The sequence below is a fragment of the Erithacus rubecula genome (assembly GCF_903797595.1).
Source record: "Erithacus rubecula genome assembly, chromosome: 13".
Taxonomy (NCBI): Eukaryota; Metazoa; Chordata; class Aves; order Passeriformes; family Muscicapidae; genus Erithacus; species Erithacus rubecula.
Window position 1 is genome coordinate 13,821,460 of NC_136665.1, and position 25,972 is coordinate 13,847,431.

At 44.5% G+C, this 25,972-nt stretch overlaps 1 protein-coding gene across 5 annotated transcripts in view; it reads left to right on the forward strand.

Annotated features, from left to right (window-relative positions):
• Positions 1-2,081: 2,081 nt before the first annotated feature.
• The window catches only part of SYNPR (synaptoporin), a 100,688-nt gene continuing 76,797 nt past the window's right edge, over positions 2,082-25,972 (forward strand). For 3 of the 5 annotated variants that reach the window (XM_079316658.1, XM_079316662.1, XM_079316663.1), the window contains exons 1-2: positions 2,082-2,201; positions 2,308-2,373. In XM_079316658.1, the coding sequence (XP_079172784.1) occupies positions 2,184-2,201; positions 2,308-2,373 (84 nt within the window). In that variant the 5' untranslated portion in view covers positions 2,082-2,183. Of the gene's footprint in view, positions 2,202-2,307; positions 2,374-17,987; positions 18,061-25,972 lie in introns of all 5 variants that reach the window. The other 2 variants (XM_079316661.1, XM_079316660.1) reach the window with 2 other exon arrangements.

Here is a 25,972-nt window from a genome sequence, read left to right on the forward strand (position 1 = left end):
ACTGAGGTGGCCAAACATTGAGGAGCACCACGATGAAACACAGCTGGTATGGTGGAGAGGCAATGGGGGAAAAACCTCAAAAACAGCATGAGGGAGCTCCTGTTTCTGCTGAAAACTCAAGTGTCCTGGCCTAGAGAGCAGTGGGGTAAATCACCCCAGTGTGCAACCTGCCAGTGATAAACGATTTAGGAATATTTGCTTTTGTTTTCCTTTCTTTGACAATTTTTGAAAGCTGAAGTTCAAGTGCTACTAAAATCTCAGGCTTGGAGATAATTTTAATAAAGGGTTAGTGAATTAAGTTTCCAGTTGTCTGTGGCAGTCAATGGAGATGGGGAAGATGTTCTTTTCCAGAATACACTACTGATAAAATTAAGGAAAAAATATTCTCCATATCCTCCCCAGTCTACTGCTAAGCTATGGCTTTACTAAATGTTTCAGCAATTTTTTGAATCTCTCAGGAGATTTTTGAACTGCTTCAATACATCCACAGCTGTAAGTCTCTCCATGAAAGAAACCTATTAAAGGAAACAGCACATGAGAGTCACAGTAAACAGCAAGTGATGAAACTTCCCACAGCCAAGGGCTTTGTTGGTGGGAATACCAGACACCAGAGCTGGAAATCTCTGCAGGAGGGAGAATGGTCACCCTGCTGCTCCTGGGGACCAGAATAATTCACACTCAGTGATCCTTGTGGGTCATTTCCAGTGAGGGATCTTCCATGATAATTTCTTCTTCAGGCATGAGAACTGAAGGCAGGTGGTTTGCAGTGACCTGGCTCTGCATCTCTGTACCAGGGGGAGAAGCTCTGGCTGAAAATCAGATGGATGATTGTGCATCCCTGCCTGCTTGTGCATCTTGGAGATAGATGAATGCTCTGTCCTTCTGTCTCTGTGAGGGGACTCTGCCTCCCACAGCACTGGGCCACCAGCAGGCAGTTCCTAGAATTGCTGAGAAGTGTTTAGTGTTTCCTAGAGAATGTTATATAAATAAATAAAAGCATACTTGATAATATTTTGTGAGGAAAATTATCCGTTTTCCTTTCCTGTTTTTTCTCCTAGAGCACAGAAAATACAAGAATTTTTAATTGAAAAAAATTTGTTCCAGACCTGTGATTTTGACACAAAATCGCCTGCCATGAATTCCAGTGAAAACTTCATAAATTCATCTTCTTCTGACTCTCCCTCCCCCTCTCCCCATCTTATTTACTCCAAGAGTGCATTTAGATTATTGCTTGGGGTTTTTATAATAGCCATTTAGTTTGAGCAAAACTAATTGACTCATTTAACTTTTGCAGATGGCTGACTCCTTACAGGGAATAAAAGCTTCAGGTATTTTTTAGGCACATCTCTGACCTACTTATGGCCGAAATCCTATTTGAGCACTGGTGTCCTTCTGGTGGCACAACCGGTTATCAGGGTGGCAGGGAAGTTGAATATGCAAATGTTTGCAGTCTCGGGCTCTCAATCTAGAGGCTGTTGTGCTCTTAAACGGGATGATGGATTTGCGTCCTGAGTCTTTACTGGGGCAGAGATTTGCTCCATCGCAAAATCCTCCCAGCGCTGTTCTGCTGTCACGAGGAGCTGGGAATGCTGTCGGGGAGCGTGGATGGACACGGGAGCCTCCGCTCCTGCCGGGCTGTGCCACCCGGGATGCTTGAGAATTGTAAAGGCTCTGCTGGGAAACGAGGCCAGGACAACAGCAAGGCAGAAAACGCTGTTCTGCTGTCAAGGAAATGCTCGAAAAGCAGGAGGGAGCGATGAGAGCAGAGCTGCAGCCCTGGGGCCGCGGGGGAGGCGAGCGAGTTCATCCCGGAGGAGGAGAGGGGACGGCAGAGCGCAGGGCAGCGGGTGCCATCCCCTAAAAACATTAACACCGGCTGTGCGCGCGGGGAGGAGGCACTCTGCTTTCTTTTTTTTTTTTTCTTTCTAATTTTATTTTCCCCGATGTCCTCCTTCTCCTTTCTACCATAAATAAAATAAATAAAAATAAAAAGGAAATGAAAGCAAGCAAAGCGCAGTAATCGCAGGCAGGGCAGCGGAGCGCGGGGCGGCTCCGCGGGGCGGCGCGGGGGGCGCGGGCCCCGCCCGGCTGCTCCGCCCGGCCTGCGCGGGGGCAGCGCCGCGCATCCCGGCTGCGGGGCGGCAGCGACCGACCGAGGCTCCGCTCCGCGGGGCTGCGGCGCCATGGAGGCGGTGGACCAGGTACGCGGAGCCCGCGGGGGCTGTGCCGGGCCGGGCTGCGGCGGGCCGGGCTGCGCTGCGGGGCGCGCGGAGCGGGCGCGGTGCTGACCCCTGTCTCTGCCCGCAGCTCGCCTCCGCGGGCACTTTCCGCGTGGTGAAGGAGCCGCTGGCCTTCCTCAGGGTGCTCGAGTGGGTGAGTCCCGGGCTCGGGGGGGTTGCGGGGGGGCTGTCGCCAAAGTGCGCGCCCGGCGGAACAGGTGGGAGCTGGGCCGGGCTCGGGGACAGGGACACGGGGCTCGGGGCCGGGGACTCGCGTCCTGCAGCGCTGTGGCCGCCGGGGCGGGCTGGGTTTGTGGGTGACCCCCCCATCCTTGTGCTGGCTGTGAATTAAAAAAAAACAAAACAACACTAAAAAAAACGACACCGAGGAAAATAAAATCCTCGTTATGCATTTAGCAAACTTGTCTCTGGGCCGAGCGGGAAAGGAGGCGGATAATTGGTGTGCGGAGCAATGTCACTGTGTGTTGCTCTGATGCTCATTCGTAGTGAAGTCTGCAGGTCAAATGACATCCATCGCCAGTAGGTCTGCGGGAGCAGAGAGCCTCTCTGAACGGAAAGTTCAGAACATGTCATGGAGGATTAATCACATTCCCCTAACGCCGACTGGCTGGGGAATTATGTAAGGCGTGTATTTTGGGGGGCGCATCCCTGTGCGGGTGTGTTTATCCACATGTTGGCACCCGCAACGTGCAGGGTCTCTCTGAGGGGGTGTTTTGGTGTGCTGGGGGCAGCTGCTGGCCCCAGACTCTGTCCCTGCTCACCAGAAGCGGCTCCTGTTCCCTGCTGGGCACCTTGAAGCATCAGGTCCTGTGGAGTTGGGTGATGGGGATGTGGTGGTGCCATGGCCTGGGACAGGTTGGCCCCGCAATGGGGTCGCCTGCATGTGGCAGTGGATGGACAAGGTCTCTTGTGTTCTTTGCCCAGAGCTCTGCAAACCCACCCAGCACTGCTGCTCTGCCTCAAGGAGAAGTCAGGACATGCAGGGGCTGAGCCCCAGGCGCTGGTCTGGGGGTGCTTCAGCCCCTCTGCAGCGCTCACTGCGGGGCAGAAGGACGGGGAAAAGCTGTTCCTATGGCAAATAGCCACTGGGAGCGTGGTCTCTTGGCTGCCTGCCTGATGAGGCTATGTCTGATGGAGCTTGGGAAGTGAGCCCTTCTGGGAAGGACTCTGAGCTGATGGGCATGGGCTGTGCCATCCAGAAAATTGTTCCCGCCCCATTCTGTGCGTTGGCATCCTCGGGACAGCGAGTGGGAACTCTTCTCTTGGCACTTCCCTGGGTCTGTAACTTCTTCCAACATTCAGATATAAAAGCTGCCTTTGTCATGGTTGGAAGGCACAAGTAGAGCTCTTGTGGCTGCTGCGAGTGCACGTTGCTGTGTGTGTACACATACGTGCACACGCGGCTGGCTGCAGACAGAGCTCTTCTGGCACGGCCCGAGTGGGACAGCCCTTGGCAAGAAGGGGGAGTAGGGGAAGGGTGCAGAGTGTGTTAGCATTTAAGATGATCTAAGAAATCACTTTCTCTCCATTTGACATGTATGTGAAAGTAAAATTAAGCACAGTTTAGTTTATGATACTTCAGAGTGTGAAAGACCTTATTTTTTAATATACTTGACAGGCTCTTTGGATTGCTGAAATTCCATCTTTATTCGATTCATCTTATTACTCCCATCTTCCTTCTCTTCTCACCATGCCTCCAAACTGCTGTCCACCTCTCTCTACCATTTCCAGTCTCAACTAATTGTCCATCTCTCCCTTAGACTCCTTTTATCAGCCTAATCATAATTTTAAACATTAAAAGAAGACCAAATGCTCCTGTCAATTCTGTGTCCACTTCCATGTCCCCCGGCAGCCTCACAGACCTTGTTGCACTTGATCAGAACAGTCAAATTACACCCCTTAACACCTCCCACTGGAGTCCTAGATTGCATCTGCAAGGAAATAAAGTTCATAGCCCAGCTGGTGACGCAGGATTCTGGGCGTTGGGTGGCTCTCGTGCCTGGGGGGAGGCTCTGTGGTGTTGCAGCACAGATGGCAGAGCTGTGGGAGTTCCTCTGAAAGGCTGCTAGGGTGGAGGTGGTGCAGGCTGAAAATGTCCTCAGCTTGTCCATGCAGTCCAGCCTTGAATTTTCTCTCTGGTTGTTTGGGCTGGCTCATGGTGACTCTGGGGTCAGCACGTCTTTATTTGTGAACCTCTGCTGCTGAAATTCGTGTGTTTGTGGGTGCACACATTTGTGGGTCTGGAAGCAACTGAAGTGGCTGTGGGTTTCTTAACTGTTGCAGAATTCTTCTTCAGGTGTGCAGATCCAGTTTACCTGTACTCTGGCTCAGACGTGGACCTTGAGGAGCAGGGACCTTATCTGGCCTTCTCAATTTCCTACTTTGGTGGTCACCCAACACCCAGTGAGAAGATGCTGATTCTTCTGAATATTCATAGCACTGTTATATGTTTACATTTGTATTTCCCATTTTCATTGTAATCTTATTTGCAGACAAGAAATTGTGTTTAGAAGCTATTAAGAGACAACATTGGCTCAGGCCTGGGAAAGGTTACAAGAAAGAAAAGAAACCAAGAAATTGACTTGTAGCAATTATGCAAGAATTGCCTTTTTTGAACTCTACTTTGGCAATAGAGCACATGGATCACACATCTGAGCTTGGAAAAATGCACACAGCTGTACTGGGTGAGGCCTGGGTGTTTGCAGCTTTGAGTCAACTCATGGCATATGCTGGGGGCAGGGAAGAGCTGTTTAAAAGCTGTATTTATTCTTGCTCCTCTTTAGTCCCTTGGCTGTGACTCCACAGATCTTTGCATGAGAAGAATGTTCTTGTGAAGCTTATTTCTCAGATAATCCACTGTGGCACTACAACCAGTAGCAATGTCACAAACACTCTTACAACTTCATCTGAAAAAATAGCTCTCTTATACATGCACCTGACAATAATGAATAAGGAAAGATGAAAGAGAAGAAATATGTTCATTCGTCTCCCTGGATTAATTTCAGTCTTGTGACTCTCTTGCATGAAGCATGTGTTTAGACTGCTTTTAATGGGGTCTGCAAAAAGCAAGCAAGACAAACAAGTTTGTCACTTTCAGTCTATTTGTTTGTACTTGCTGCCTCTCTGGAGCCCTAGAAGAGGAAATTAAGTGAAAAACAAGGCTCTCCCCATGCAATGTCAAGGGTGTAGGAACTACCTGCTGTACTGAGGCTGTTACTGGCAAAAATATTTTTGTAAAAATGAGAACTTTGTATCCCTAGGCTGCAAGGGAGGGGAATGGGTGGTAGGGGTGGTGGGGTGTGTGTTTAATTACTTTGTGAATTGCCACAAACAACTTCTGCAAACCCAAAGCAATTTGATACTTGCCCAGTTTCTGTAAACTGCTGTGCAGTCCATAATGTGTTTATTCCTCCATAAATAGCAGGGATGCAGAAGCTCCACCGTTGTGCCAGTCAGGAGATGCTGGGGTTGCCTTGATGGTTATCTGTAGGTTGCTGTTTTAAAATACCTTGCAGTGAGCTCCCATCTCCACCAGCTTGCAGCTGTGTCTGGGCTGCTATGGCCAGGGGTATTTTTGGCACAAAAGCCACTCTGAACATTGTGTAAGCCAGTGCAGATTCATCAGGGCACCTGTGAATCATTTATGTTGCAGGACAAATCTTGTGGACACAATGTTTTTTCTTAACAGGATGACTTGGAAGTGAATTTTAGGATGGTCAGAGAATTCAAGTGTCTCTTAGTTGTTTTATTTCTTGCCTTATGCAAAAACCCCAAATATTGTAGGCCTTACATGACTGGCTTTCATCACTGCTCATAAGCATCTTCATGGGATGTACCAAAGAGTTCCAAAGTATTGCAGAGCATTTGGACAACAAATCTCTGGGGGAAATTGGGTGAAGATGGTTTGAAAAATCTGTGTGTGGTGCATGTGGACCAAGCTAACCTTGCTTTGCTTCCTTGCCTTCACACAGTGATCACTTGACTGGTGAGCCAGGAAAAAAGCCAGGCTGTTGCCTGCCTGGCAAGAGTCAAGCTTGCTTTGATGGTATAGATTCTGAAAGGGTTAGCACCTCTTGCCTTGCACACAGATGTGTGTTCAGAAGGCAAAGGGAATCTGAATCTTGAAAGACTGATAATAAGTCTTGTCTTTTGTCCTAGTGCTGATTGCTCATCTGGCCGTGGAGAGCTTTTGTTGGATTATATTTGCATGCAATGAATGGACATAAGTAGCTGCGTGCTTTCAAGTGTGCCCTAGAAAAGCCTAGATATCTTGAGATGCTGAAAATAAATGGGAAAGAAATAAGAAGGTAATGCTTGCATGAAGCATGAGTGATTAGTAGTTTGCTCTGTCTAGTGTATTATAGGCTTGAGATGTTTGTAGTTGCTTGAGACTCTTCATCACATTTGCATATATTTGTTTGGCTTTTGCTTAACCAGAAGGCTGCTGGCTACTCTGGTATGGGCAGAGACTTAGTTGATGGAGCAGAGTTAGCTTGCTGAAGCTTAATGCTCTTCATGGATGCAGGGAGGAAGGATTGGGTGTTTGATCTTCTCTACCTGCATATTGAAAGAAAAGCCTTCAAAAAAAGTAATATTTCTTACTGCCTGATGATTTTGCTTATGCAATGCCAGGATCAGATGCTGCATGCTGGGCCCATCCATCTTGATGTGTAAGAAACACATACACATGTTAAAAATGTGTTGTCAAGTCTTTTGATGTCTGCCTGGGGATGTAGGTACTTAGCTGTTGTAAACTGGGTCCCAGCTGCTACCTCCACGGTCTTGTATGTGTAATGTCAGGTCAGTAAAACATGTGCCACTAAATCAGAAAATGTAAATCCATTTCTATGTTATTTTAATATTAGAAAGGTAATTACCGTGTAACTAACCCTTCTCTGTAAGCTGTCATTAATTGGATGATTTCTTATAGGCAGCCTAGCATAATGCATGCAAAATACTCTGCAGCTCTGGGCAGGCAAAAATTGCCATGATGAACCAACAAGATGTGAACATCCAAGAGACCTGAGCCCTGGGAACAGGCTTCATTTGTCCTTGGCTTTGGGCCTGCAACTTCTCAGCACTTATTGGGGTAATCTGCAGGCAACTCTGTCAGACAAGTTATTTTTATTAGGAAGATGATTTTGCCATTAGACATCAGGCTCTGTGGTGTGCAATAGGAAGGACCTGAAAAGTTTCTGTAGTCTGACTGAAGCTCTATGTCACTCTGCCAGTGGGACTGGCCCAAAGGCAGCAGAAGCACTAGCAGTGCCTACATGGTGTTTTACCTTGTGGTCTTACATTCTCAACTTCTGTGAGTCTCATGATTCTCTGGCTTTGATAAAAAATACGGTTTTAGATCAAGGTAGCAGAAGAAAGATGGGAGCTCTAAACCCAGAACACAAGTGAAAGAACAGAAAATCTGTGCTGTGGCCCCATGTTTTATGCAGTCTGTAGAGAGCTGGCTGCTGTGCTGTTCACATCTGTGATTATCTGCATGCATATCTGGTTGGAAACTGAGAACTCTGCTTATCAGCAAGTTGCTGTTAAAATGGTACAAATGCTGATACAGGGGAAGAGAAAAGGTCAGCAGTGCCTGACCACACTGCAAATAAATGACATCTTTCATCTGGAAAATGCCTACCATTTTCCATTTTAGGACCATGTTGTGATCATGGAAGAGCTGATTTTAAAAGGTCGCCTAATAATTCATTTAAATCCTGATGTTTCTCAAGCCAGAATGTGACCAGGTATAAAACAGTTTTGTAGGGTTAGCACATATAGTTGAGAGACAGGGCTCCAGGAACAGGACTTTTTGGAGTTGCATGCTGCTGCTGTGGAAGTGTCTGGGAGAAACTGGTAAAATCTCATGGTGAGACATTTCAATGGCTGCTCTTATCCGAGTGTGGCTGTTTGAAGCATTAGGAATAGAAAATGAGGAAAGAGACTCATTAATGCTAAATTTGATTATATATGCAAACCAGGTTTCTATGAAAAGAAGAACAAAAATGATCTGACTTTCAAACTAGCAATAAGATGAGTGGAGATAGAGGGTTCTGCTATTAGACAAACACAGTTAAAGTCTCCTTGACAATTTTTATGAGGGCGATGTTTCAGTCATCACTCCTGTAAATCAGCATCTGCATAATTGGAGCTCCGGGTAAAAGCCCTGCATGTTGACATCTCTGGATTCAAATGTTGCAGTTGGGAGAGGACAGGCTTGGAGATGCTTCTGATAAAACCCTTTTTATCATTTGGATGCTCAGGTCCCTGGGTTAACCTGCATTCATGGCAGGTGTGATCCCAAGGGGCAGGAGATGTTGCTTGGTGAAGTTCTCCACTCTGCTCCAGGGGAGAGGGAACCTTGTCCTGAGCAGGGAGAGAGAAGAGGCAGGGAGCAGCAAACACTGCACAGGGCTGATGGTGGAACACAAACCTGCACCTCTGCAAGCCCAGCTTTCCCACTGAATAAAAATGCTTCTAAATATGGGCCTGGGGTGCATGGAAAACAGCACTTGGCTGCCTGTATGTCTGTCTGTCCAGCCCAGCAGCTGCCAGAGGGTCTTCATGGATTTTACTCCTGGTGGGGGGATCTACAGAGTGCTGTAAAGAACATTAAAGAAAGGAACATACAGTGTGGAGATACTGTTTAAGGTGTTTCTTCGAAGTGGCATATGTGCTGCAAAGTGTGACATTGTTGCTAAGGTGACAGCTTGCTTGCTTTCTGGCAAAAGCAAAAGAATACTGAATATAGGCAAACTGTAAGCTTTTGCTTTAATTTGCACAGTTTTATCTTCTGGCCATTGTAGAGACATCTCAGGTGTGTGTTTGGAAGCAGTGTTTGCCCATTCTGAATAGTTCACTCAGTTAAAAAATCTAATAGTGCTTCCCATTCTTATGGAAAATCCTAAATCGCATTAAATGATTCAAATTATTGTAATTGTAGCTATTATTTATGTCATTGAAAGGCTTTGATATAGAACATTTATTTAAGTAAGGAAGTATTCTCTAAGAATATTTTATGTTAACAAAAGTATTAAATGTTGTGTCATTAGCAGCCTATGGATGCAGGCACATCCATGAGTGCATGCTCCAGGTTTTTGGATGGGATATTTGCACATTTTTGCAAGTGCTCAAACCTAAGCTGGAATGGGTGGTGTGGGGAGAACTCCTGTGGGTCAGGCTCAGAGGTTGGTTGTGCTGGGGGGGAACAGAATCTCGTGTTGGACAGCTTGGTGTGGTGAAGTATTTTCATTATGCTGCCAGGGGAGAAGGATCAGCAGAGGATTAGACTGGTGTGGCCCCTGAGGAGAGAGGGTTTTCCAGATGAGCAGCCATCTGTGGCACGAAGCAAATGTTATGGAGCTCAGTGTTAAGAGCAAAGCAGAAAGGTCTCCCAGGATGAATGTCAGCTTTGGCCCTTAAAGCAGCAGGGTGGGTGCATGACCCAGGAAAAGGCTCAGGCTGAAAGCAATGTGCTCCTTGTCCTTTATTGTTTTACCTTTCCTTTTTTCTGATGTTCTAATAGACAGATAAATGTGTTTCTCTGAGCAAGCTGTTCTGTCTGTGCCTTTTGCAGAATGCCTTAGCATCTGGGAGAAGGCTGTGTTAGAGCCTGTGGGAGCTGTGAGCTAACACTGTGGGGAGCAGAAAGTGCTGCAGCCTGAGGCTTGGGATAATCCTTGTGTGGGTTTGTGAGGGCTCCAGGTCCTGGGGAAGGGCTGGTGCAGATGTTCCAGCCCAGTTTGGCAGGGCCATGGCAAAGGCAGAAGTGAGTGAGGATGTTTTCAGTGATCAGATCATGACACAAGGGGCTTTTGGAGAAGCCTCTTTAACAAGAAGACCCCATCCTAGTAATTGAAATGTGCAGGAGGGAGGTAGTGTTAAGGCAGCAGGAAGATTTCAATGAAATGTTATATATTTTCAGAGGAGAGGTGTACAGTCCCAGACCTGCTGTCAGAAATAAATCTGATTTGACTCCCTTGCAAAAGTCCCAACCTGTCAACTTGATCTTTATTCTATGAGAAATATCAGAGCCTGCTGTGAACAGCCTGACTGAATAGTCACTAGAAGTACTCAAAAGTCTGAAGTATTGAGGGTGAAATTCTGCCCAGATGATTTCAAAATGAAATGCTACCCAACATCAGCAAGATCATTGATACATCAGAAAGTAATTTATAGTAACAGCTCTACAGTAGCTCTTTGAATTTCAAAGAGAAGTTTATTGTGTTTGTCCTCAGTCTTCTCTTTTCCTGATGTTATTGCCCTGCTCTCCTGTGTAATTCCTCAGTTGATGCAAATCCAAAGTATCTTTGCCTTGAAGTTATAAACCCCAGCTCAAATCCTTTGTCACATGCATATTGGGTGCTTGTATTGGGGCCCCATGTTTGACACTGCATTTGACAATTTTCATATCAGGTGAAAAGCCTCTGTGGCATCCCCAAACAGTATTAAAGAAGTAGCAAAATCTTCCTTTCTAGGTTCCCAAAAACCAAGGAGACATCTGGCTTCTTGGTTCAGCCTCCCTGAGGTGGGCTGTATGGTCTATGGCTGCCTTAAACATTCAGCCCAAAGTACCCCAGGAAGCCAGGAAATATCTTACAGTTATTGAACAAGCAAACTTGAGCATTATTTGAACTGTTTTCAGAATAATCTTCTCTCTGGCAGTGTGCTGGAGGTATGCTCAAAGCAAAATCAAACAAGACAAGTTTTGTTTGGTTTTGCATCTGCATGCAAGTCCAAAACCACATTGTTGTGTACCCCTGCTCCTCCCCACACAGAGGCCGTGTTGCACACAAAACACCACTCCTTTGCATCAGTTTTTTACCCCATTTCAAACTGCCTTTGCATGGAGGGAAGGGTGTCTTGATGTGGTAGAACATGGCAAGGTCCCACCTCGCTGTTGGGACTGTAAGGGGGAATGATGCTCTTGGGTGTATCTTGTGCCCAGCCCAAGGGGCTTAAGTTTGATACTGGAAATTGGCTTATTACTGCAGAATATGTATATAGCAATAATTATCCTTCAAAGCTGAGCAGTTTCTCTTAGTGTTTTTTGAAAGCCAAAGCAAGTGTGGGATTCCCCCAGTGCCAAATGCAGCAGCTGATAAGCCCAGCAGAGCTCTCCTGATTGCCATCTCCAAGGGCAGTCAGCGTGCTGGAATGGAATTAGGACCCGGTCTGAAAGAAGATGCCTGCCAAAAAATTAAACAATGGATGCCTTCCTGTTTCATTTTAACATTTTAATTAAATTCTTTGCTGCTGTGTGCCTTTGATCTTGGTGAGCTGATACACGTGGTGTGTGCTGTTGTGTCGTTGCAGCGTTTTGTTCTAATCTTTCACTCGGATGCAAGGATGCATTTGAGGATGGATGAAAGTGCAAAAGCTGCTCACTGCCAAGTACTGACTGCATTGCAAGCTGCCTTTTCCAACTGGTCACCCATGGGCATGTGGACAGAGGGATTACTCACAAGTGTGGCTCAGTAGAGTTTCTCTCTAAACATATCCACTCCTTTTTATTAATCTTCTGTGAATGATCTGCCAGAAGAGTTTCCTTGATGGAATTACTCATTGAGAGGGTTGAGGCCAAGAGTGGAGATTTTACTGCGAAAGGGATTTAATTTCAAGTGGAATAATTAATAAACTTTGATTCTTGAGTCAGAGAGCAGAAGCAATGCTGTATGTTGTTGGATGGGCACATCCATCGATTAATCCCAGCCAAGTGCCCAGTTTGGGAGCATTTGGCAGGCAGCTGGCTTTCCTTGCAGCCAGGCACAGAGCAGCAGGAAAGGTATTGGAAAGAATTTCCTTTTGGATTATAGGCCGGAGCAGGTGATTGAGGATCATGTGGAGTACTTTTCCTTAGTGGTTTGGGCTGTACCTAAGATATCAGGGAAGAAACTGTCATTGCTGCATCAAAAGGAGTCATTGGTAGAGCTGCTTTGGGAAAAGAAATTTAATTCTTAATCTCAGTTTCCTTTGAAAACTGGCACTTTTGTGAGATAATGAATGGAAGAATATTTGTGACAGAAACGACAATATTTCAACACAAAATATTTCTGTAAAGAGCTATTCTCTACATAAATGGTTGTATTCTCCTCCTGTGCACATCCTAAGATTCCTCAGCCTCACTCCTTCTGGAGGAGCCAGTGATGGGACCCTTCTGCCCATTGGAACAGTGTAGTCTGACTGGCACCTGATTTCCAGAGCAGGGGCAGCGTGAGGGGCACAGCAAAGGTGTTCCTGGGGTAAGCAAGCCCTTAGCACTGGCACTTAGAAAAGTCAAGATTTTTTTGAGAGATGACGACTCTTTTGGAAAAAGCCAAGAGAGTCTAAAATGCAGGAAATGGTTTGGGTAGAGAATTGTCATCTGACACTAAGTGCAGGGGTGCACATTGGTGTTGTAGTCTATGCATACATTGTGTGCCAAGCCCTTTTCTGGCCAAGTGTGGAGTTTTTCAGAGCTGTGCAGGGGTGGTGCAGTCCACTCAGCAGAGAGTCAGCATTCCTCAGCCTGTTTTGCAGCGTTGGCTCCATGGCTGTGCACAGTCCCTGTGGCTCGTGGCAGGCAGCTCTGCAGAGAGGGCGCCTGTTCCAGCACAAAATCTGTGCCTGTCCAGATTGTGAGGCCCTGGCAGGCAGCAGGAGCTGGCTCCACGGTGGGCTGACATATGCAGGGGATGCTGGCTGTGCCACAGGGTATGAGCCTCCTGCCATTGCTGCTTCCCAGGCAGGGATGATGCCATGGCAATCATGGAAATCAGCTCCTTGCCCGTGGTGCTCTGCAGACCAGTGGTGGTCCCCACTGCAGAGACAAATGCTGTCACCACTTTTTCCCCCCTTCTCTTTTTCATCCTCTCCACCATGGCTTTCACAGCAGAAAGAGGAGAGGGAGAGATGGGATTCGGGTCTCATGGCAGAACTCATCCAGCACAGCTTCTGTTGGTGAGAAATCAAATGAAAAAGCTCTTTCTGCCATACATCTCACCATGGCATAGTTAACTCATTTCTAAAAATGGATTTCCCTCTTCTAATTTGTGTGCTCATTAGTGCTGGCCACCCATGGGTGCAGCTTGTTTGTTCATGCAGCTGGAGGGGCTCTGACAGAGCTCATAAATGTTCATTGTGCAGCTTAATCCCCCAAAAGTAGTGACTCAGCAGTGATCAGACATCTCTCATGGGACAAATAGTTCCCAGCTATTCCTAAATTGCACTGAAACCCATGTGTCACTGGGCTGCCAAGAGGCAGGGCTCGAGTACCCCACATCTGTATTGCTTCTGCACAGAGAGATTGCTAAGCATGTCCTGGGTGTTAGGACAAGAGTACTCTTGCTTCCTTTAAAAGAGAATTTATATTTTTTCTGGGGATTTTTACGCTCCACCCCATGATGCGCTTTGGGATGCATTCAGCTTTCCCTTCTGAATAGGGCTCCAGATGATGGAAATAAATTATCATAAATTAGAATAGATTGCACTCTTCAGCATCTCTACATCTGTCATTATGTTTCTTTAACAGTTCAGTTTAACATTTATACACACTCTGACAGCAGCTACTGGTGTGTATGCTATAAATATTGGCTTGCAGAAGACATTAATGGAGTTTAGGTAAACGTTTGATACTGCTGAGATTCTGTTCCATATGGTGGTACACAGAAAAATGAGATTCAACACTCCACGTATAGTGGTCACATATTCCTATGGACTGGCCTCCTGGCATTGCAGCAGCTCACCACCCCACCAAGAAAATTCAGGTGCCTTCAAAGAGGAAGGTGAGATTCTTGCACTCTGTTCTATTTTTTATCACCTCTATTTGTCTGTGATGTTTAAAGCCAACATGTAGCATGTAGAGATGGGAAGTGCTTTTGAAAAAGAGACATGTCACAGAAGCAGTAGTCAGGCAACAAGGTGTGGGAATGCTCTGCTTGGAACATGTCTGAAGAAAACCCATGGGATTATCTGGCCCAGGTGCCATTTTGTTAGACAGTAACTGAGTGGCAGGGTGAAAATGTTGTGCATTGGTTGGTCACAGTTGCTAAACCTGTAATTTTTGACTCTACCCTGGTGCAGCTATCACCAAAACTGCATGGGGGAGCATGGCCTGAGGGTTTGAGGAGTCTGGATTGCATCCCACTGACTTGCAGGAGGGCAATCATGACAAGAGGCAGGATGAAATACATTCTGATTCCTCTAGTGCTCCTTCTGCAGTTCAGCAGAATTTGGGTGTCTCACATAGGTTTGGGGGTTTTTGCTTTGTTGGCTTGGTGGTTTGTTGTGGTGGTTTTTTTGTTTGTTTTGGTTTTTTTTGTTTAGGTTTTTTTGGGGTTTTGTTGGTTTGTTTTTTTTGCTAATTGTAACACTCTGATTAGTGCAGCCTGGTGATGTGGCAGTGTCCTCTGCAATTTCTCTGATTTACCCCCTTTCAGACTAGAAGGAAGGCAGGAGGTCTGTGCCAGGCTCAGCACTGCAGAGGGGCAGTTGGGGTGAAGCAGCCCAGCCCCTGCTCCAGATGTGGGGCCCTGGGAAACATCTGGCTCGTGCTGGCCCTGGGGCACATCTGCTGCAGAGAGCAGTGCCTGCTGCATTTGCCCCTGTGTAATGCAATGTAAGTAATGAAGTAACCATAATGCACAAACTGACTCAAAGCAAGGCAATCTGAGGAGAAAGTGCTCTTCACACTGTAAATTGCTAAAGGTCTTTATGATGCCAGTGAATTAAAAATCAGAGAAGAAAAAACCCTCCAGTGCTGTAAGTTCAAGATGAATCTTTTAAAAGCTGCTGGTGGGGAGGGGAAGAGATAACTTATCTGAATGGAAATGTATTTAAACTCTGTATCTTGTACAATTCTGGGTTGCTGCAAAGCAAACAGTGTGTTCTCTGTCACTTGGAGAGCTGGAGACATTTTTGTACAGACTGAATAGGTTTCTGTGTTGATGTTACCCCTTTTGATCTTAATTGTTAGTCAGGTGTTCAGTCCTTTGCAGGTTATTTCTTTGAAAAGAGGTTGCTTCAGATGTTTTAATGATTCACTCTTGTTTATTCACACTGGCAGTACAGAGGAGCCTGGTGTGCTCCTGCATCCTGTGAGTGTCTGCAGCCACCTTTCCCCTGACTGGGCAAAAACCCCTCTCTTACCTTTGAGTTTCCAGGTTTTTTTATTGTTCTGGCTGCTTCTGTAGTTCTTCTGCCTCAACTTTCCTCTGCTTATTTGCTCCTGTGGAAGAAAACCAGAAAGTTTTGCGAAACCATTAGTAAAACCTTTTTGCCCAAAGCAAAACCTTGCCCGTGAATTTCCTTTGAATGCTTACTTGTGTCTGAGCTTGAGGCTGGCATTTAGGTCTCTTGAATGGTGCTTTAAAGGAACTAAACTGTACTTAAAGAAAGGCAGCATTTACATTGGCCTGATGCTAAAGACATTTTAGCCCAGCCAATGAGGTTTTATGGTGAGCCTTGGTCCAGCAAGGAGCCCTTCAGCCTTCTCCAAGCTGAAAGAGAAGCTGGATTCTGGGGAGCAGTTTCAGGGCATTGAAACTCTTTTATCATTGTTTGTTCTATTTGTTTTTTGCATATTTGGATTCTTTGAGGACTGGACAATTTAGTCTGAGTGCTACTAGGACAGGCGTGGGTTTCTCCATGATGCCCAAACATGAGCATGCAGAATTTGGGAAGGAATGTGCAGTGAGGGGAATTCATGTAAACAATCTGCATTGGATCACTTGTCATGAGGATATCTCTTTTAATTATGTGTTAAATTAACTGCATTTTAAAAAATGTATTTCTCATCTACACTGTAAAGATACTTTTAGCTGGAGAGGAGGGAAAGGAGCCTTTATTCTTAGATGGGTTTTTCTGTTTGTTTTCAAATACACATTATGTTCTCATAGGAAAGAAGTCTGTGTACCTCTTTTTCATCAAACCTTTTTTGCTTTCACATATGGCTGACATTCATAAATTCTGAAGCTGTTTCTTTTAAGGTTTCTACCCCCACTGTAAACCTGGAGATGACCCACTCCCAGTTCCTACTGTCACCTGTCCCTGGCTGGAAGGCCCTTTGGGGTAGGACGGGAGGAAAGTCACACTTTTTGCATTCCAATCAGTGCTGGATCTCAGAGTTTAAAAATATCACAAGTGAAAAACATGGATGTGAGTCATACAGAAAGCACCCTTCATTTCTCAGGAAGTAAAAATATCAGAAAAACACATTCTTCAGATGTTTCCTCCTGTTGAGAGGTAGCCACATCTATGATTTTCGTTTGAAGTGTTGAATCATAAACATTGGTTCCCTGCTGTCCCAGTGACCACTGGGTGCAGGAGACGCCTATTAAACATTAACAGCTCATACTGTGCCAGAGCTACATCAGTCATGAGGGTCTGGGTGAGCTTTACATGGAGAGAAAAATGTAGAGAAGGCTGTGATACCATTTCTTGAGTCAATATACCTCAGTGCTCAATCCCAGTCTGCAGTAAATGCCTCACTTCTGGAAAGTTCTGTGCTCACCTTGGACCTAAACACTCATCCACATCTAACAGGTGTGGTGTCATATTCCAGGCCAGCATATCTGTGTGCTTTTTGGGGAGTGACCTCTTTCTTTTCAGTCATTGCCTTTGCTCCCCAGGGGCAGGGAGACCATGGCTTTATATCAGCTTGCTTTAGTGGTATGTGTGAAGGAAGCATGTTTTAAAATGCATATTCATTTCCCTCTGTTTTTACAAGATTAATATTTGAAAGGTTATTTAATATGAAACTGCCTAAAATTGTTTAAATCTGAGACATGCTGGAGAGATCAGAGAACTCTTATCAGCTGTTGAATTAGTAATGTTGAATTAGAAATGAGAAAATCCTTTTCAATTTAAGTGGCTTTTCTTGGAACTTTTTGCATGTTTAATATCTTCATTCATCCTTCTCATAATTGTTCCAATTCCAGCACTCTCTGAGTATCCATGCAGATGTGCACAATGCACACTGTTCAGGCCTGATCCATTCAGCCAAGCTTCACATCCCTGAGGACCATCAGGAAACCCCCAAACCGTTTGTCTGACGTTTTCCTCCTGTGGATGCAAAGATTGAGCCTTTAATGGATAATGTCCTTCTGGTGTTTGAAAAACCTCCTTGTGCTGCAGTCTGAGCGACTGGAGAGATCATGAGTGCTCTTCAGTGTAGACACTTTACCATTATCTTCCAAGAATCTTAAAAAAAACTTGAACTGGAAATAACATTTGCGTAATATTTTGTAAGAATACTCCTATGAGGCCCTTCAAGGGGAATTATAAGTATTGCTTTTTTTTCTTCATAACTCTTGGAGGGGGTCAGCCTCTCTCCAGTCCACTTTGATAACAAGCTGCTGTGGGAGCTTAGCAGAGCAATGTGTGTCCTGGTCACACCAGATGGATCTCATTTATGTTGCTGTTCATAGTCGTGATAGGCAGCAAATGGAGTGGAGCCTGAGGCAGCACTTTGCTGCCTGAAGTTGATGCTTGATGAATTACAGAGATAAATAAGGCAAGAGACTACCTTTGCTTTTCCCTTTGAGTGTGCACCTAAGTGTTATGTGGCCCACGTTTGAGAAGACAAAGTGAAATGAGCTTTCAAATATTTCCTTGAAGTCGTCTTAATTATTTCATTATAATGGTAAGGAACAAAGCAGAAGAATCAATACGCCTAATTATTACATCTAAATGCAAGAGAAATTAGTCAGTGAACTCTCCCTTCTCTGGGGAGGATTAATCTTCCTATGCTCTATTTCAAATGTCTTTCAGAAAAATGAAAGGCTTATCACCTAGGAAACACGCGGTCCTAATCGCCCAGGTCTGGCTCTTGGATTTATAGATGGTGAGAGGACTCTTGGTTGATCTTCTGAAGCACTAAATTAGATTGTTTTGCTTGCATTTAACCGTTGTAGTTGAGTTTTGTAGCTGATTTGAGTGACAAGCACAGTTGGGACATGTGCCCTGTGTCACCCTTGGCCAGCTCTGGGTGAGCCCCAGGGACCTGCTCAGCACAGGCAGGGCCATGTGGAGGGGATGGGCTGGATCCCAGTGTGATGCTGCTAATTAGCTCAGGCTCTCAGTAATAGCAGCTCTGCTGAGGAATCTATAATGGTTACAGGGCTGTCTCATTGCCTTTTTGATGTGTGACTCCAAAACAACCAGCAGCCACAAGAGATTACAGGTGATCCTGGCAGGACCTGATTCTTCACCCTTGAATTAGTCACTGGATTGCCATTTCATGTTTCCTTCGTGCTACCTTTGGTATAACAATAAATTCTGGTCCTGTCTCCTTGCTGTTGTCTTGCACCAAGCCAATAGTATCTTGTGATGCTTTCTACTAGGTGTGACACAGATGTAAGGTGATTTCAGATGAAATGTTACATTAATAAATGAATCTTCAGCCTCTGCCCTCTGTAAGGTCTGACTTTCTTTAGATTTTGTCATTTGTAGTCATGCGTTGTGGTGGTGGAAATACAAGTCTGGAAGTACTAAGATGTGCTTCCCTAAAATAATTCCAGATTTTGCATAGGCAGATCATGCCCAGGAATAGAAGGCTTGGGTTTATTCCTTGTCTGCAAACCCAGCTTAGTGTAAAGAAGACTCACTAGCTGAAATATGAGCATGATATAAAAGAAATAAATAAAAGAAAAGAGGGCTGTTTCTTTGCATAACGCTGGGGAAATCAGCCTGACAGTTCACAAACTGAGATGACAGCTTGCTGTAGGGAAAACTTCAGTCCATCATTATTTTGCATTTTTGGGTTGCATTACTCATGGCAGTTTATTAATTAGTTTTTATTTTGCACTCTTTCTCAAAAGAAAAAATATTCCAACTCATTATGCATCACCCTTGTACCTTTCTTTCTTCCCAAATTACTCTGCATCATGGTCAGTTCCCATCTTCCCTGGCTGTTGAGCTGATTAACTGGGTGATGCTGACTGGAGGGCATGGGACGGGCCACTGATGCACCACCTGATTATGTGGTCATGGAAACCCCTGGAGGTAAGACCTCTGTTATCAAAATAAATTGGGATTTTCTGCCAACTAATGGTTGGTGAAGCTTGCTCTAATGCTAGATTCTGATGGATGATGTGCTAGGGAAGCCAATTAGCCTTTGCTGATAAGCTAGACTTTGATTAAGCTCTTCCAGGCTTTCTCATCACAAGAAACATGTACTACTCATTGAACATGCAAATGTATTTGTAGTGTGTAATTGCAAAATTTTTCTAAAGGAACGACCTATTTTGAACAGGGCTTTTGTTTCACTCTTATTCCTTCATTGCACTCACCAACTCAGTCACACAGGCTAATTCAGCAAACATAATTGACTGGTTTTAGGAGTTAAAGTATCCTGCTGTTGAATGTTTTATGCTTCAAATATCGATTATAATCAAGACCTCTGTGGTAGGTGCACAGCTCTCTGCAGCCTCTCCAAAAGACTTGTGCTTTGCAGTGAGCCTTTGGGATGCAGAGGGCTGGCAGTGCTGGGATCTGCAGCCCCAGCCAATTTAAAAGTGATCTTGTCCCAATAATGCTGAGAACTGACTCCTGTAGCCATAGGCAGGGACAACTTAGGCTGCTGAATGTGCAGCTCATTGCACTTGATGTGAATTCAGTTATTGATCCAATTAGCTCCTGACCTGTTTACAGGGTGATTGCTATAATTAAAATTGATTCTGGCTGTGTATTGTGACTTTAATCTTTGATGCTGGGTATTTGGATATTATGGCCTGCCTCTTGTAGCTGATAATGGATTGTGAAGAGCATCAACTAGTTAATGTATTTTCACACTCCTCAGGGACACATTTTCTATCTTAGATTCCCATTTGTGGTGCTGTTAACTGAATAAAAGTATCAAGTTGCTTACCCAGGCATACATATTTTGATAGCTTTAGTCACTTAGTCTAAGAGTTTGCCTGAGCTCCTGTACCTGCCTTTATCCATACCATGGTGCTTTAGGAAAAAAACTGTACCAAAGGGATTCCTATAGCTCTCTGGATGTACCACCTCCTCTAGTGCCTTGAGTTTATTGCATGGCTAAGAGCATGGAAATCAGAGTTGTATTCTGTTATATACTGATGGCATCAAAGTTTGGCACAGTTACTGTTTCCTGCTAGAAATGCCTTCACAAATTCTCCAGTGAGAGCAGGAGGGAAATGGGCAGTGCCATGCCCCACCTGCAGTTTCCCTGTTGTACATCTCATGTCCTGTGGGGTGGCTGTGGCTCAGAGGGGAGGAGTGGCAGGAGCAGAGCAGGTTCCAGGCACCATCTCCTGTGGTTTCTCCTCCAAACCCCCAGTGCTGCACTGACACCTGAGGTAGGGGTAATGGTCTGTCAGGGCATGTCCCAGCCATCACAGACCCTCTGAGATGTGTGGTTTTTAGCATGGAGAAAACCAAGGATTTGACTGCTGCAGTGGTTGAGGCTCTGATCCTGCAGGAATAATCAGTATGATGCAGGTTTTGCCCCTTTTGTAGATTATGATTGATGATTTACCTTATAATTCCTTAGCACTGGGGCTGGTGTGTTCAAAAGATGCTGGATAGAAGGAGCATGGTCACTCTTCCCTTGTGAGGCTTTGCTCCCCCAGTCTCTGCCCTCTTGCTAAACCAGCTTCCTCTGCTCCTCACGTGGATATTCCCAGGATTTCTGCTAATGACCACAGAGCACACTTCCCACTCTAAAATCATGTGTCTGTCCTCTTCCAAACTGACAGTTTTCAGATATCCCACTGGACATTTAACTTAAAATAGTCTGAACACATTTACTGCTTTATGGTCATCCCCAGCTTTCATGATAGGCTCTGGTGAGGCCACAGTCTGAACACATAACATTGCAGCCTTTTTTTAAATTAAATTCCACTTATGGTAGGAGTGTTGCAAAGGAAGATTTCAGGATTGATATCTGAGTGTAAATATCTGAATTATAAATTAAATTCTGCAGCATTTTGGCTTAAGGAGAATTTTTATGAAATCTTGAGAATTGTCATTCTTTCCCATTCTATCAATAGTAACTGCAAGCTTGAGCATATGCTGCAAAAGGCATTGAGGTGAAGTATTCACTTAGAGACAGAACACAAGTGCCTTTTTCATCTGAGGCAAATTAGCAGAAAAGGAGACAACTTCCAGCAAACTGTGGCTTCCGATCTACAAGCTGATAAAATCTGCATATTAGTCAGAAGTTATTTTTCCAGATTTCTGGTTCATTCTGTTTTCTGAATTGAAGATGCTGAAATTACCTTTCGGTCTCTGTTTCATAACTAGTATACTTGATAGGGAGGGGAGAAAACAAATCACCATCACCATTATTATAGCTCATATCCAGCAGGTTGTGAATTGGCTGGGGTTTTTTGGGAGTAAATCTAAGGAAGAATGCAATCTTTATTGTGACCATGTTCTGTAAAAATTGGATTTTTCTCAAAGAGAAGGTGTTACTTTATGATGAAAACCTCCATCTGTTGGATTATTAAATCCAGACTCTTCCAGCTATTAAAACTAAACCCTTCATTGCATGGGTTTGGGGCTCAGCATCCCAGCACATCCTGTATTAGCACACTGGACTTTTTAAAATCTGAGGTAGGTATGCACATTGTCTGCAAGTGTGAAAGAACAGAGCCATTCTGAATCTTTGCAGTGGTGGATGTGTGTCTGTCCAGGGCTTGCTCCATACTGAAATAATTCCTGTGAGGATTAATGGTATTTCACTGATTTTACTTGGTTATCAAGGGGTTTAAGTACCATGAGCTTTTCCCTAGCTGGGAGAAGGGGTAACATCCCTTGCCTCATTTTGTAGCAGTGGAATTGAGGGAGTGGAGGAGGAAATGGTTCTATATCAGAAAAGATTTCCTTTTTTTTGTGTAGCAGTCATCAGATAATCAGCTTTTCTGCCAGAAGCAGCAACTGCTGGCTACAGCATGGGCACTGCTGCTTAGGGTAATTCATAAGAGTATTTTGGCTGCAAAGCTTGGCTTTTTACCACTTTGTAGCATTACAGTGACTGAGGACATCTCTTGAGCTTCACTTCAGCCACAGAAGGTGTTTTCTGCACTGTTTTAGCATGGGCTAGTTTGTGTAAGAGTTGCTGAGCCTGAGTTTCTGCCACATTATGACCTCTGGAAATGTATTGCTGTTCTCAGTGTTGCCCACAGAGCAGCTGGCACAATCAGAGCAAGTGTCATGTACTGAGTTGTCTCTCATGGTTTTTAACACTCCTCTAGTTTGGTTAGTGTATGCAAATTTGTGACTGGCTTTTACTGTGTTTTGTATCCTAAATTTAAATTGCATTCACTTCTGTAGCATGAAGGAATGCACAAGGGGAGGGTGCATCAGAGGTTATCAGAGAACACACAGGATTTGCAGGCTGGGAATATTGACCCACAAGCAGAAAACAGCAAAAACCAGTTTGATATGTACAGCCCATAGTTCCACTTTAATTGGGTTGGTTTGTGGCAGAATTCTGTTCCACTCCTTTATGCATAATTTTTCCAGTCAATAAATGATCTGCCTTGTGCTTTTCACTGTCTGTCTTTTCCACACCTCTCTTGTCCCATTTTCACTGCCTTCAGCCTGATCATTGCCTAGAGATGCACATGCATTGGTCCATCACTTGTGAGAAGGATTTTTTTGGTTGAAATAAGTCTTCTCAGAATGGCTAACGTAGCATTCATATTTTATTCTTCCAATTCACTCTGATTGATGTAAGAGTGGAAGTGAATCTGCACATTTAGATACAGCAAAGACTGGTTTTTATCTCTGATGAAGAAGTAAAATGCCATTAAAGCAGAATGTTTGCAGCAATTTTCTGTGTATGTGTGCATAAAGGCCATGAGGAGAAGTGGACCTTATCAATTTGATGGCACTCATTATCCTAGAGCTATTTTTTCACAGGGTCCTTCTACCACTAGTTCTAGACTATTTTTCTCTTAAAATTTGCTCCGACATGTTTGTGTTTTGGGGGAATTTTCCCTCCACAAGATGAAACACCATCCTGTCATCTAACTTATTTCCTTATTTTCTTTACTTGTGGCAAATTCATGGAAGTTAAATGCTGAATTCATGGTGGGCTCAGAGGAATGCATGACTGCATTAACCTTTCTGCACTGTTGTATACTGAAAATGTCCTGTGTTTATTTGCTGTTCAGGCAAACTAATTGATTAAGCCATGCAAGATTTTACATCCACAGTGACATGTCATTAATAAATGAAATTAATAAATTTCTAATATCTATATCATTGTGAGTTCTTAAAATTATTATTATTTTCAGTAAGATCTTCATGTTAGTTTTGACTGTTGGTAGGTGGAGCAAGTAATGATATTCTGCAGGGTTAAAACATTCTCTGACACAGTTGGGATATAAATTGTGACTATTGTTGCATGGAGTAGAGAGGCAGTGGGTGATTTCCATGCTCCCAAGATTCTGCTCTTCTGAAAGACCAGTATATGTAAAACATCTTGTGGCTGAAGGAAGATTTCAGGAAAAAAAAGATGTATAAACATGTTCTCTAGAAGCACCTATGCTGGAGGGGTGGCCTAAACAAGCAGGTTTAGCTGACACCTCAGTGTCTGCACCCTCAAAACCCACATAGGAATCTTGCTGGGCAGGTACCAGTTCTCTCAGAGTCATTCCTCTGGTGGCATCACCATGGGTTGTCATCACCCATCTCCCTGACTGTGCAACAAATCTGCCATTGGCAGTGGGCAGAAGTGGATTTTTCTCATGTTCCTGTGGTAAGAGATTTACAGCCATGGCTCTGCCTGTATCCAAGGCAGAGAATGAGGGATGAGTGTGTGCCCAGCACGGAGCAGGGCTGGTACCCATCACTGCTTTTTGGAGCAGTCCCAGCTGAGATGCTGCTGTGCTGTGCTGTGCTGGAATATTTGGATATCTGGAAGAGATTTGGTTGCTGTTCAGTTGGATTTCCTACAAAAATAACCCCAAAGCATTTTGGATGATGGCAGAAGCTTAAGGCATAGTTTACAGGGAAGCATCTCCTCTGAAACTGAGCAAAGGACATGAGACAGCCTGATTTGGTGGTGATTTTGGCATGTGCCCTTCCCCTGCATCTCCTGGAGGCAGAAAGGCTTCTGGTTGGGTGCTGGGATACAGGAAAGCCTGCAGGAAACCTTCCCTGTAGGCTAGGGAATTACTGTGCCTATTTTAAAAATTATTCCATATATTCTTCCTTTAAATTTATCTTACCTCTCACATGCTTAAAACTTCTCTACCTGAAATGTGCAATGGAGAACCATTCTGTAGGGATCTGTAAATTTTAAAAAAGCCCAAACAAGGTATTTCCATGGTCACAATAATTTTTATTTTCTAAAATCAGAGACTGTGATTGGACTCTGTGTCCCCTAGGAACTTGTTTAGAGCAGATACACTCTCTAAAGATTTAATGACCAGAAGCGTTTTCCTCTTGTTTCACAATTACTTTTTTTTTTTTTTTTTTTTTTTAAAGTGAATGCTTGTAAAACATGGGCAAAATGTAAAGCTGAAAGGAAGAGAAGCCAGGAATACTAAAGAGAGAGAGAGAGAGAGTGCTTGCTTGGAAGTGTTGGCCAAGCAGCTGTTCATGCCTCCTATTTAGCATGAATGGAAGACATAGCCCTGATTAAAAATGGTAGGTAGCAGCTGCACAGCCTGGGCTAAGGATTACCAGATGGTTAACTCTGATTGACTTGTCTCCATGGAGCTCAGTGGGGAGGGAGGAATGGAATATCTGAAATGTGATGAACATGCTAGGTACACAATTTTTTTATAATGAATGTGCCAGATTTGTTTACATGCTTCTTGAATAAAATATGGCTGCTAGTTTGACTTAAGACAGACATCTTTAGTACATGCTATGTTGCAAAACCTTGCTCTTTTGATTGTAGGTGTGATGATTCCCCCTCATCTCTCCCCCCCACACCCCGGTGCTGTGATACAGCATAAAATAATTGGTTGACAGAATGTTGATTCTGCAGCACGGGGAGGATTTGCACAGATGGGAGTCAAAATATGTCTCCTTGCCTTATGCTAATGCCACCACAAAGGTTAGGGAGAAGTTCAGAGCTGAATGTGGAATCCTTGTGCTGCTTTAGCTGTTGCAAAGTGTTTAAAGTCAGTACCTGGAGGAAGAAGATCTGGTTCCAAATGCTCTGTGTGTCTGTTCCCTCTGTTTTACAGCAAAAGGGTACCAGCACTTGCTACATATTCATCATATTATGGTGCCTTGTGTGGCTGCTTTTCCTTGACATATGCCCATGGTGGCCAAAGTGGGATTTTTTTCCTACCCTGGAAAGGGCTAGAAATCACAGATATCTCAAAAATTGCTATGGCAAGAAGATGATGCATCAACATGATTCCAAACAGCATTTTCTTGAGGGCCTTGACCACATTTTTCACAAATGGCAAACAATTGTCCCTTGTTTAAATTGCATGTTCTGTAGAGGCTGTGGCTGTGTGCAGGGTGGTGAATTCCTCATAAAACCTGCTTTTGGGGTGGTGGGAGTAGTGGGAATTGGTCAGTGGAGAGCCAGAATGGCTCACCCACCTCTTCTGGAGAGTCCCTGGGAAGTAGCAGCCCCATGACTTGGTTTCCCTTCCCCTCCCTTTGATCTCAACTCCTTTTGCTTGGGCAGCAGCTCTCAGTGTGTTTTTGGAGAATTCCTGGAGCTGTGGCACCCTCAAGGCCATGGGTTTAATGGGCAAACACTCCCTCACCCTTCAGACTTTAGTTTCACATGACTTGTATGTGGAGATGAAGAATTG